This window comes from Haliotis cracherodii, unplaced genomic scaffold (genome assembly GCF_022045235.1).
Source record: "Haliotis cracherodii isolate W230 unplaced genomic scaffold, xgHalCrac1.p SCAF_1, whole genome shotgun sequence".
Taxonomy (NCBI): domain Eukaryota; kingdom Metazoa; phylum Mollusca; class Gastropoda; order Lepetellida; family Haliotidae; genus Haliotis; species Haliotis cracherodii.
In genome coordinates this window covers 67,701,935-67,713,270 of record NW_027266264.1, presented here as the reverse complement: position 1 = coordinate 67,713,270, position 11,336 = coordinate 67,701,935, and the positions used below count along the sequence as shown (strand labels likewise).

Genomic DNA, 11,336 nt, shown 5'->3' with positions numbered 1-11,336 from the left:
ATAAAAAAGAAGGAATTTGCTTTCAAGTTTTTAATAACGTTACAGTGTATTTTCATGATGACACGGATGGGCATGTGACCATATATTCTGACAAATGCTTTTTGTGACCTATTGCAATCCTCTGTCATCAATTATCACATACCATAAGTATTCTATGAAAGTAGCAGCTGCCTCAAGCTACTATGATACCATAAATTCAATTCAATTATAATACTGTGCTGCCGGAATTGCACAAAATGATGGAGAGCGGAAGTTCAGTGTCTGGATCCCCGGCCGCGTCATAGTAAAAGACGTGAGAAGATGGTACTCGCTGTAACTCTGACTGGAGCAACTACTGGTCGGGTTGGAGTCTGTATACTGTGTCTGTGTGTTGTGTCAATGTGAAACTGCCGCACGGTATCTCAGTGGGCTAGTATATACACAACACATTAGTCCGGAGTAATACAAACAGACACACACGCACACGCACACGCACACACGAACGGATGAGCTATTTGAGAAGATATTTGAATTTGTAACATTTTGCAAAGAGCTCGTTCCTGGCAGTTCATGTACAATATTCTGTTTTTACTTAGAACTTCAGAGTGACAAAAACTATCCACAAGACTGTATGACAAGAGGCATGACTTCAACGTCCCAATAGTCAACTTTGCCTTTATGTCGTGCAAATTTACAGCAGCTCAAGCCTTGTTGAACGCATCAGTGACAAATATGATTTCTATTTTGATGATCCCGTGTCTTTTCTAAAGTGGAGCAGGATAGGTTCTGCATTTCGCGAACACCTGGTCTTATCAATATAATAAGTTATAAATTTGAAGTTTACATGATATACGGCTTTTCCACATGACTGCGGAATTGACCGTGTTCTTGAAATGACGTAAAGACTGACGGACTACTTCCACATTCCTGTGGGAACCCACTACAATTCCGTAGCATGAATACATACAGAAGCGTTTTATCTGATTATTGAGACCCTTTCATCTTGAATTCAGAGTTTTAGTATACAGTGAGAAACGTCAGAGAGTTTGACTGCGTGATTGTTCACGAATATCCTCGCTGCAACTCATCCTAGTGAACAAAACGAAGAAATGCACATTACAACTATCATAGCATTGACTCAATCCGTGTCTAGGCTAACAGTGACAGTCTACAGCAATCTATGCATTTATCTTAGTGTCTATTTGACACATCTTTTGTCCTCTTTCAATGATCAACCAATTGATCAATGAGGACTAAAACATGCAACCGCCACAGGTTCATTAACAACTTCCGAAATCTCCAAAGTCACGTTTTCGTGTCTTGTAGTTGATGTAAATGTATAATTATGATCCTCTGCCATTGTGACTGACTTACTGAGGTAGTTCTTAACAGTCCTCATATCATCCTTTCTCTTATAATGGTGATATCATTTGAATACAAGTCTGCTGTCAGGTGTTTCTGAAGAGCAAGATGTGCATACACACACTCATGTCTCTCTTTTTGAGGAACTATGTTATTCGGCGATACAGCTGTTTTTGTATAGCTTTCAGTGTAAACATGACGTCACACGTTCTCAATAAAATTGTGCACAGATGTAGGCCTACAACCATTGAGGTGAACAATTGAGATAAAAGAATATATATTGATAATTCTTAATTAATAGTGATTCATAAGCCCATCTGATAATATAGTTGGCATCGCACAATCGTCTTTGTTTTTGGCAGAGATTTCTTATGAGTATAGAATGAATTTTGTCGCTTATATTTGTCACAGTTCAACTTTGTTGTATATAATCATGACAGGTCATGTTCATGTGGCATAACACAAGACGCCACAATCCGCTGTGTAGAGTTGCATTCCTTATCTGTACGAGAATATGCTAGTCGAGGGTTCCAATCTTTGCTATGCCCCACTTAAAACATTCTTTGATGTGGAAGTGGTGTTTTCTTTTCCACAGGCTTCTCCAGAAGCAGTAAACGCTATCATATTACGCTAACACGCAGTGATATAACTGAAATATTATTCAACATGATAATACGGTAGTATTTAGACGTCTAACTCTTTGGGTTTTAGGAGGTTGTCGATTAAGGACTGACAGTAACAAGAGTTAGATAACTTGACTTGAGAAGACATTAGTGCTTAAAAGTTGACTTTACACCCTAGCATTGATACATGATATGGATTTCCGCAAATAGTCGAGTAGCAATACTCCTACAACATCAAATGGACGTCACCCATTGTACCCAGTGGAAATGGAACACGGGTCTTTGACAAGACGAGTGAGCGCCTTATAAACGACAAAAAATGATACAACATTTAGGGAGTAAGTGATGTACTTATACGCTTTTGGTCCATACATCGAAGAAGCGACTTGAAAATGAACTTAACTATCAAATAAAAACGCTTATTTCAAGAGGGGTGTATTACCTGCATTTACTCGTAGCCCAGAAGAATGCCAGTTCCACCCAGATGAGTGAGGTGAAATGAAATTGGGTTTAACGTTGCATCCAAGATTATTGTACTTATGTAGCGACCTGCATGCACGTGTGTGTGTTGCTGCTTGTACTATTTCGGACTAATGCCGATTTAGTTTGCTAGATCACTGAGATACCATGATGCAGTTTAACATGACTACCTCACTCAGACACAGTGTACTGACTCCGAGCCGACCAGTCCTTGTTCTAGCCCCTTTGTGCTGAGCGCCATACAGGGTAACAACAAGTACCATCTTTTAACGTCTTTTGGTATGACGCGGCCGGGGATCGAACCCCGGACCTTCCGTTCTCTGGGCGGACGCTCTGCCACTAGACCACGGGTGCGGTTCAGTCAGATGGTGTCAAACGTGAATACATACACACACGTTATTGATATAGTATGCCTTCCTTGTATGTTGATGATTGACGTGTGTCATCCATATCAACTTCTGTATCTACATTTAAGACGGACTAAGACAACTAACAACAATTTTCTGTTGCAGGCATGCTGGTAATTGAAACGAGGAACAATGTATTGAAAGTGGATTTTATTAAGTTAAAAGCAGTTTCATAAACACAAACAATATATTCATGTTAACTACTGTTGTTTCTAATTAAAACAAATAAAATGGAATTGTTACTGCGCTCAGCTGGTGAAATGAGAACTCACTGTTTCTGGTTTATGATCTCCAAGGTCAAGCTCAGAAGAACCTATGGCGATAAGCTAAACTACCGCTTAACTTGCAACTGTACAGTGTTTAGGGGATCAGCACATACAGCTTGACTACCCAACGTTATACCCTACACATATATGGGGAGATTGAAGCAAAGTTCTGCACCTTATAAGCAATGTATAGATATATAGAGGCTCGTGGTCCAATACATTCGTGGTGAGAACTGAAGGTGGTGAGGTGAAATGGGATTTAATGTGGCGTCCAAGATTATTGCACTTACATAGCGACGTGCATACAGGTGTGTGAGTATGGCTGCTTGTACTAGTCCGGACTGACGCCGGTTTATTGTGCTAACACAATGAGATACCATGCCGCATTTTAACATGATTAACCCACTCAGCCACAGAACACCAGTCCTTGTTTTAACCCATTAAAGCCGAGCGCCGAGCCGAGCCGAACAACAAGTACCATCTTTTAACGTCTTTTGGTATGACGCGGCCGGTGATCGAACCCCGGACCTTCCGCTCTCCGCTCTCATAAGGCTATGATTGAATTTCTCCGACTTGATAGAACAGGTAACTGAGTATGTTAAACATCTGCCCTATGTGTTTACTGTAGTCAACGCCGGTTTCAATGTGTGGTAGGCAAAAGACGGAACGTCAAATAGAAACTCAACACACAACTCAAAGTATGAAACCGATAGAATAATTAGACCCCTGTCACCCGGACATTATCAAGCGACGGCGGCAGAGCTGTGTACCCGGAAGTACCTGAAGTTGAAGGTGTAAGCGCCTCATATCCTCCCTGGGAATCGTCTGGAATAGTTTCATAGTGAGATTGTCCACTTTCACCGTCCTCGCTGAACTCTTGGAGTGAAATGTCATCCGAAACAAGATGGTCAGTTCGGACAGGGGAGAGATAAATGCCCCTGAGAGATCCAGTGCACTTTTTTCTGGAACATCAAATTCATTAATTAGCTATTCAAGTCACGATCAAGTATTTGTTAATGAAAACTATGATCTACTGTCAATAAAGGAAGACACAAGATGTGATATTGACCATGTTGAAACATTAATATTTATTTTAGCTTACATTTCAATGCATTCTAAGTCTATACTTGCAGATACTTACGTTACTTATTCTTCATGCACTGCTGGACATTCTTGTATAAGAACAAAGGATGTATTACCTGATGATAATGAAGGCCACTACAATTCCAACACCAAAGAGGACAACTCCAATGCATGTTGACAAAACACGGACCCGATGACGAAGTGACTGCACGTATGACTCTGCAAAAGTGGAACATTCATCTTGCTAAACAAACTAGTAAGGGTACATAATTCACCAACAGTTAATATATAGGTCAACATGTTTCGGAATATGACAGTATCATTCAGCTCTGTTAAAATGAAATTATGAACAGAAGAGACTTAGTTCAATGTGTCGATATAGGATTGAAGCTGGAGGGGGGAGTAGGGGTTGGAGTGGGGATGAGGATGAAGGTGAGGTTGCAGATGCGGATACGGGTGAGGGTGAAGTTGAGGGTGAAGGTGAGGGTGGGGTTGAGGTTGAGGGTGGGGTTGAGGGTGAAGGTGAAGGTGAGAACGAAGCGAGAGCGAGGGTGAGGGTGAGGATTAGTGTTGAGGGCGAGGGTGAGAGATGGGGTGAGGGTGAGGGTGAGGATTAGTGTTGAGGGCGAGGGTGAGAGATGGGGTGAGGGTGAGGGTGAGGGTGGGAGATGGGTTGAGGGTGAGGGTGAGGATAAGTGTTGAGGGCGAGGGTGAGAGATGGGGAAAGGGTGAGGGTGAGGGTGGGAAATGGGTTTAGGGTGAGGGTGTGGATTAGTGTTGAGGGCGATAGTGAGCGATGGGGTGAGGGTGAGTGTGGGAGATGGGTTTAGGGTGAGGGTGTGGATTAGTGTTGAGGGCGAGGGTGAGAGATGGGGTGAGGGTGAGGATGAGTGTTGAGGGCGAGGGTGAGAGATGGGTTGAGGGTGAGGTTGAGGATTAGTGTTGAGGGCGAGGTTGAGAGATGGGGTGAGGGTGAGGGTGAGGGTGAGGGTGAGGGTGGGAGATGGGTTTAAGGTGAGGGTGTGGATTAGTGTTGAGGGCGAGGGTAAGCGATGGGGTGAGGGTGAGGGTGAGTGTGGGAGATGGGTTTAGGGTGAGGGTGTGGATTAGTGTTGAGGGCGAGGGTGAGAGATGGGGTGAGGGTGAGGATTAGTGTTGAGGGCGAGGGTGAGAGATGGGTTGAGGGTGAGGGTGAGGATTAGTGTTGAGGGCGAAGTTGAGAGATGGGGTGAGGGTGAGGGTGAGGGTGGGAGATGGGTTTAAGGTGAGGGTGAGGATTAGTGTTGAGGGCGAGGTTTTAGAGATGGGGTGAGGGTGAGGGTGAGTGTGGGAGATGGGTTTAAGGTGAGGGTGAGGATTAGTGTTGAGGGTGAGGTTTTAGAGACGGGTTTAGGGTGATGGTGAGGGTGGTAGATGGGATAAGGGTGAGGGTGGGAGATGGGTTTAGGGTGATGGTGAGGGTGAGTGTTGAGGTTGAAGAGGGAATGGGAGAAGTTATCTAAGGAGTCGCAAACCTATGAACGTGGATTCGAATAACGGTTCACTCTATTAATGTTTTGTAGGTTTCGGATGCTCATGGGTTTCACCACTGTGGAAAACGTCTAAGACCCGCATCACTTCAGTACTATAAGGACATACTGCTGACATGTCCTTATATGTCTAAAGCGAGGGTGTGCCTGATTCACTGGCTTAAGGGCCTGTCACACCTAGCCGATTTGGGTCGCCGGAGCTATACCAGAGCACAAATTTGGCGATTTTCGGGAATCGGTACTAGTACGGCAGCGCAACGATATCACATCGTTAAGAACAGGCTCTCCGGTGGCCTCAATGTGTACCGTACTGGTACCGATGTGATACCGTAGTACTACCGAATACCACCGAAGTAGTACCGATGCGCCGCCGATGTGATACCGGAGCTCCACCGTCACACCGTTGTCCTTCCGATGTACACATAGTAGCACATCGGTAGTGCATCCGCAGCACAACGGTATTACTCCGCTATAGCTCCGGTCAACGGTGGGCAGCGGTATAACATCGGCGGTGCATCGGTAACACTAAGGTGACAGAAACGTGGTATTCTGTACATCCTTACATCGGTAGGACAACTGTAGAACAACGGTATCACAACGGGAACGCCGGTACTACATCGGTATTGCTACTATCAATTTTGATTTTTCAAGTGCTTTCTCGCCGGAGCTCCGCCGGTTTTCTCGCCGTTGTTTAGTCCCGGCTAGGTACATCGGTAGTGTGTGACAGGCCCTTTAGCTTAAATGACAAATTACAGACGCAGAGATGACAATATGGGTCCATCTGGGCCTAATTGTCGATGACTTAAATTAAACGGGACAATATCCTGAATGTAAATTTTAAACCTTTTCAGAAATGATCGATCAGTAGCTTGAACAACTAAGACTTGACTCTAATATCAGCACATCACGCTTCTTACCTTTGCACAGGTGACCGTGCCAGCCTTCCACACAAGTAACACAGTCGCCGGTGTATTGCTCACAGGTATCACATCTCGATGGACATGTTGAAGAACAGCTCTGGCCATAGTAGCCATTCTGACACCGCGCACATAAGCCCGCCGCGTTACATCGGGACATCAGACAGCGACATGACTGATTACAGTGTGGACCATACAGTGCGTATGTGCAACCACCTGCACATATTCCAGTTTCTCTGGCACATGTCCTTCCTTTACACCCTGGTGGACATGGAATATCACACTCTGCCTTGTACCATCCAGTGTTACAACCGTAAACACAGGTTCCATCGTCTCTGCTGCATGTGCCAGCAGAACAGTTGTCCGGACATGTGGCACTACACGTGGCTCCATACCAGCCCGATACACAACCATAGTCACATTCCCCAGAGGTCTGACTACAACTTGTATTAAGGCACTTTACATTGCTATCTCTGTTACACTGTCTCGTGGCACATCCAGCAGAACAGTTTTTGTTGCATTGGTCGCCATGAAACCCACCCATGCATGCCATGCATGTTCCGTTCTGATGACAATTTAAATGTTCACAGTTGTAACTGCAGGGGGTGTTGCATTTCAAACCGTGCCATCCACTGTTGCAACCTTTCAAACATGTACCTATTCTTGAACAAGATTGATCGTCACATTCTCCACAGTTTTCATCACATTTTGGCCCGAAGTATCCTTCCTTACAACCTTGAACACAGATTCCAGAGGAATTACATGTTTTGAGTCTACAGTTGGCAGGGCAGCGTCGTTCACATGGACCTCCATAGAAGCCTTGTCTACAACCACACAGACAGGTTCCAGTTGTTCGGTGACAGTTTGAGGATGTATTAATGCAGTTATTACAGTTGGCACATGTCTCTTCACAGGACTTGCCATACCTGTCCCGTTTACAGTTGTCACATTCTCCAGATAGTGGGTGACACATACCACCCGAACACCCTTTGTTGCACTGATGTTCACACTTTGATCCCCATCTGCCTGGTATGATACACGGACAACTTCCGTTGTTTTCAGCATGCAGCCCGTCCAAGCATTGTGCACAAGTGGTGCCATTCCAGTACATACCAGGTCGACAGTCTACAAAATAGAAGAACGTTATTTTCGTGGCATTAAGCCAACTAAAGTTCATTGATCATATTGTTGGAGTTTATACACGATGTTATTGTATTTGAGTAAGAGTTTGTCAAGTGCAGTTGTGTTAACCCCCGTCCGAACGTTTATAAACGATTTGGGCTGCAAAAAACAGCCTCCGAACTAGTTCATACTTACAGAATATTTCATCTGGGATTGTTAGCATATAAATTATATCAATCGGAATGAAGTATAGTTGGTGATTAAAAAAGTAAACAGTAAACAGTGATGAAATAAATTTGATAAAAGCTTTTGAGTTTTGCAATTTCATGGTTGTCAATCTAGTTTAAAGAAAACTCGAACGTTGAATTAACTGTTTTTTTCACTTTACGTAAACAAAGTATCAAGCAAGGTGTTCATCCCACACATTTAATGGTATTGATAGCTGATCATGTGAGCATATTATGAAATGGTATGTAGGGGTCACACAAGTGAATGAGTGAGTATGGTTTTACGACGCTTTTGGCAATAATCCAGCAATATCATGGCGGGAGACACCAGAAATGGGCTTCACACATTGTACCCATGTCGGGAATGGAACACAAGACTTCAAAGCACTTAGTTACTTTTGAAAATGATAGGTGTGAATTGAAACGAAATGTGATGTATTGAGAATAGGTGCTCCTTCAACTCTGTGTTGTCATAATTTACTGTTTTGGAACTCAACAAACAAAAATATCCAATCTAACAGTGTGATGCAAAGGATTCTACGGAATTTTACGAGCTAAATTTAAGTTCCAGCACAATCCACTGACACATGAAATACGTTAATCATTAGGAGTAAAACAGATGTTTTATTAATCGTGGGAAAAAAGTCAACTGTGAATGAACGACGTTACGTTAAGCTTTATGACGTCATCATGTCTGTTGAAGAGGTCCAAATCGAACCCAAGTATACCACATCGGAGAAACCTATAAGTACTGGTGTGTGGCCAACACATCCACGATCATAATCGTGAAGAATATTGAAATGGAACCCAGTGGGACACAATAATGAACTCGACAGATATTTACATGAAATGTGGATACTGCCACAAGTACAAAGAAGTGCAGGTATGTTACCTTCCTCAATTATATACTTATACTGACTTGCTGAATGTCAGTTATCATAATCGAAATCAAACAGTAATTACATGTAACATCAACCACGTATCAGTGCAGTCACAAATAGAATCAGCCGGTCAAATAAATGCATACGTAAATGAATTAAAAATAATCCGTAGTTTTCCGTAATACTCCATCAAAATGCATATAAATGACTTAAAATGAAAATAAACTGATGAGCAAAAGATTACATACCTCAGTTGATTTTATTATATTTTCATTTTCAAGTAAACTTATCTTAAGCTACCGATATTATATTATTCTGGCGATTAGTCTGCACTCACAAAATATTATATGTTTATATTTTGTAAAATATGATTTGATTTAACACTTCTTAATATTCTATACGCCACGAGTGGAAATATCTGTTTTTCTCCGGTCACGAGATGAGAGAAACTGGATATTTCACTCATGGAATATCCCATTTATTTTATACTTTTTATGTGGTTGTCTACCAGAAATTGGTATTTCTTTACAAATGTAAATCCTTGAAAAGCAAAGTTCCCTACCTAACACACAGGGACAGTTTACCACCCCTTGTTTTTGCGACTTAAAAAGTAGTTTCGTGTTTGCAAAATCGTTAAAAAAATATAAACAATAAATAAATGTCAAATAATATTATTGGTCACGAAAATTCTGTATAATAAATTTAAATATGATTATATACATAATCAACTTTAACAAAAAAATTCTTGAACACTAGGAGACCGCTGTTGGAAGCGAAAGAATACACGCTTGTTAAGTAATAAAAATGTCGCTCTGCAAAACGAACAGTCTCGATTGACGAGTCAAATGAGAAATTTACAGTTTATAAGGAAACATTTTCGAGAGAATAACAAACAGCAAGAAGTGATATGAACTCCATAAACGACCGTCTGTATTTTGCCTTGTCAATGTGGACCTAACGTCAAAAGGAACGTCAGAAGTAAGTATACGGGCTAGTCACTAACGACAAAGGGAGACAATTTAGGGGGAGGCAGCTCTCGTATGACAATGGTTCCGTCAAAGTGTTATGTTCACTACAGTGAAATAGCAAGTGTTGTGTTCACAGCAATTATAATATCACTTTTCTCAACTTCGGAAAACTCAGTCTTACACACTGGAGTATATAATAAAAAGTTACATTCGTTAATAAATACACAACTGCTGATGGATATCTTAGACATCATATCTTAGAAAATCAATATATTTGCTTTCATCGGCACACATTTATATTTCAAACATGGTACTGGTCATGTAGTTGCAAATATATTTCTAACCCCAGTCTTCATTGGACCAATTTAGGTTTACACCAATGTACCCAGACAAAGCGTTGCAGGAATGAGTGATTGTTAAATAGACATAATCAAATTAAGCAAAACTTCTTTCATGTTTCAGTTACAAGAGAAATCTCGGTATACTTTCTTTTGCCCTATCAGTTTAGTTCAGGTTCGATGTACAGTCACATGGCTCCACTACATCAGATAGAAGAAAACATTAAACCTGTGGGGTTGCAGCGTCCACACGTCACCGGGCACGCATTTGCCACACCAGGGCTGTCACAGTTGACGCCTTTACACCGAGCTGATGCATCCTGGCATTTTGAATTGTCTGAAAGATATTAACCAAACAAAGTCATGTGAAAGATATATTTATGTTGAAGACATAAAGAAAACAGTCAGCGTCTGTATCACTTTAACGTTACTGTTATTACTTTGACTTTTGCAGTTTCTTTTGTACAATAGATCCTGGCGACTATAGATGTAGTTTTTGACACAATGACATGCAGAGTGATGTACCTTTAGCAAGACCCGAGTCGGCTTCCATCAGTATGCCTGCAGACACGAAGAGCACAATACACACCTGAAAGGTAGACTTAAGTTTATTTTACACGATGATTTCAGATGATAATGGCTCATCTCACTACACAGATTGAAGGACGCGACAAGTCACGATAATAAATCACCAGCATTAACTAAATGCATTATGCTGGAAATAACAGAGTGAGGTTGTTCAAAGTTGTTCATTTCGCATACTCTGACTACGGACAGTGTATTCATTGCCAGCTTTAAATCATAATGCACTAAGTGAGTGAGTATGGTTTTACGCCGCTCTTAGCAATATTCCACGATATCACGGAGGGCGACACCAGGAATGGGCTTCCCGGGGTCTTCGGGGTGACGATCCAACGCTTTAACCACTAGGCTACCCGACCGCCAACATAATGCAAAAAGGAAGCAATTATTTTACAACCAAGTAATCAAACGTAAGAAGAAACCATATCTTAAGAAGCATAATGTACAGCACCAACCTTCATGTTTTCTGCATATACAGCGTCCTGAGTGCAATATAAGCAACAGAGAAAGAATAACCAGACGCTGTGTGTGTATACTGATTTAAACGTTTCCCTGCACAGAATGCGGAATAG

The 11,336-nt window shown here is 42.0% G+C and overlaps 1 protein-coding gene across 1 annotated transcript; it reads right to left on the bottom strand.

The window, feature by feature from the left end:
* Positions 1 to 3,835: 3,835 nt before the first annotated feature.
* Positions 3,836 to 11,225, bottom strand: LOC139457098 (multiple epidermal growth factor-like domains protein 10). Its single transcript, XM_071238539.1, has 6 exons — positions 11,220 to 11,225; positions 10,708 to 10,771; positions 10,412 to 10,519; positions 6,647 to 7,771; positions 4,317 to 4,419; positions 3,836 to 4,079 (listed from the first exon to the last, which is right to left on the bottom strand). Exons 1-6 carry the CDS (start codon positions 11,223 to 11,225, stop codon positions 3,836 to 3,838), a joined length of 1,650 nt encoding a protein of 549 aa, XP_071094640.1.
* Positions 11,226 to 11,336: the final 111 nt, after the last annotated feature.

Bases quoted from the DNA above. Each gene is read 5' to 3' on its own strand.
- LOC139457098 (XM_071238539.1), bottom strand. The intron at 4,420-6,646 runs GTAAGAAGCGTG...CCACTTTTGCAG, and splicing joins GCACGGTCACCTGTGCAAAG to AGTCATACGTGCAGTCACTT. The intron at 4,080-4,316 runs GTAATACATCCT...TTGATGTTCCAG, and splicing joins GTGGCCTTCATTATCATCAG to AAAAAAGTGCACTGGATCTC.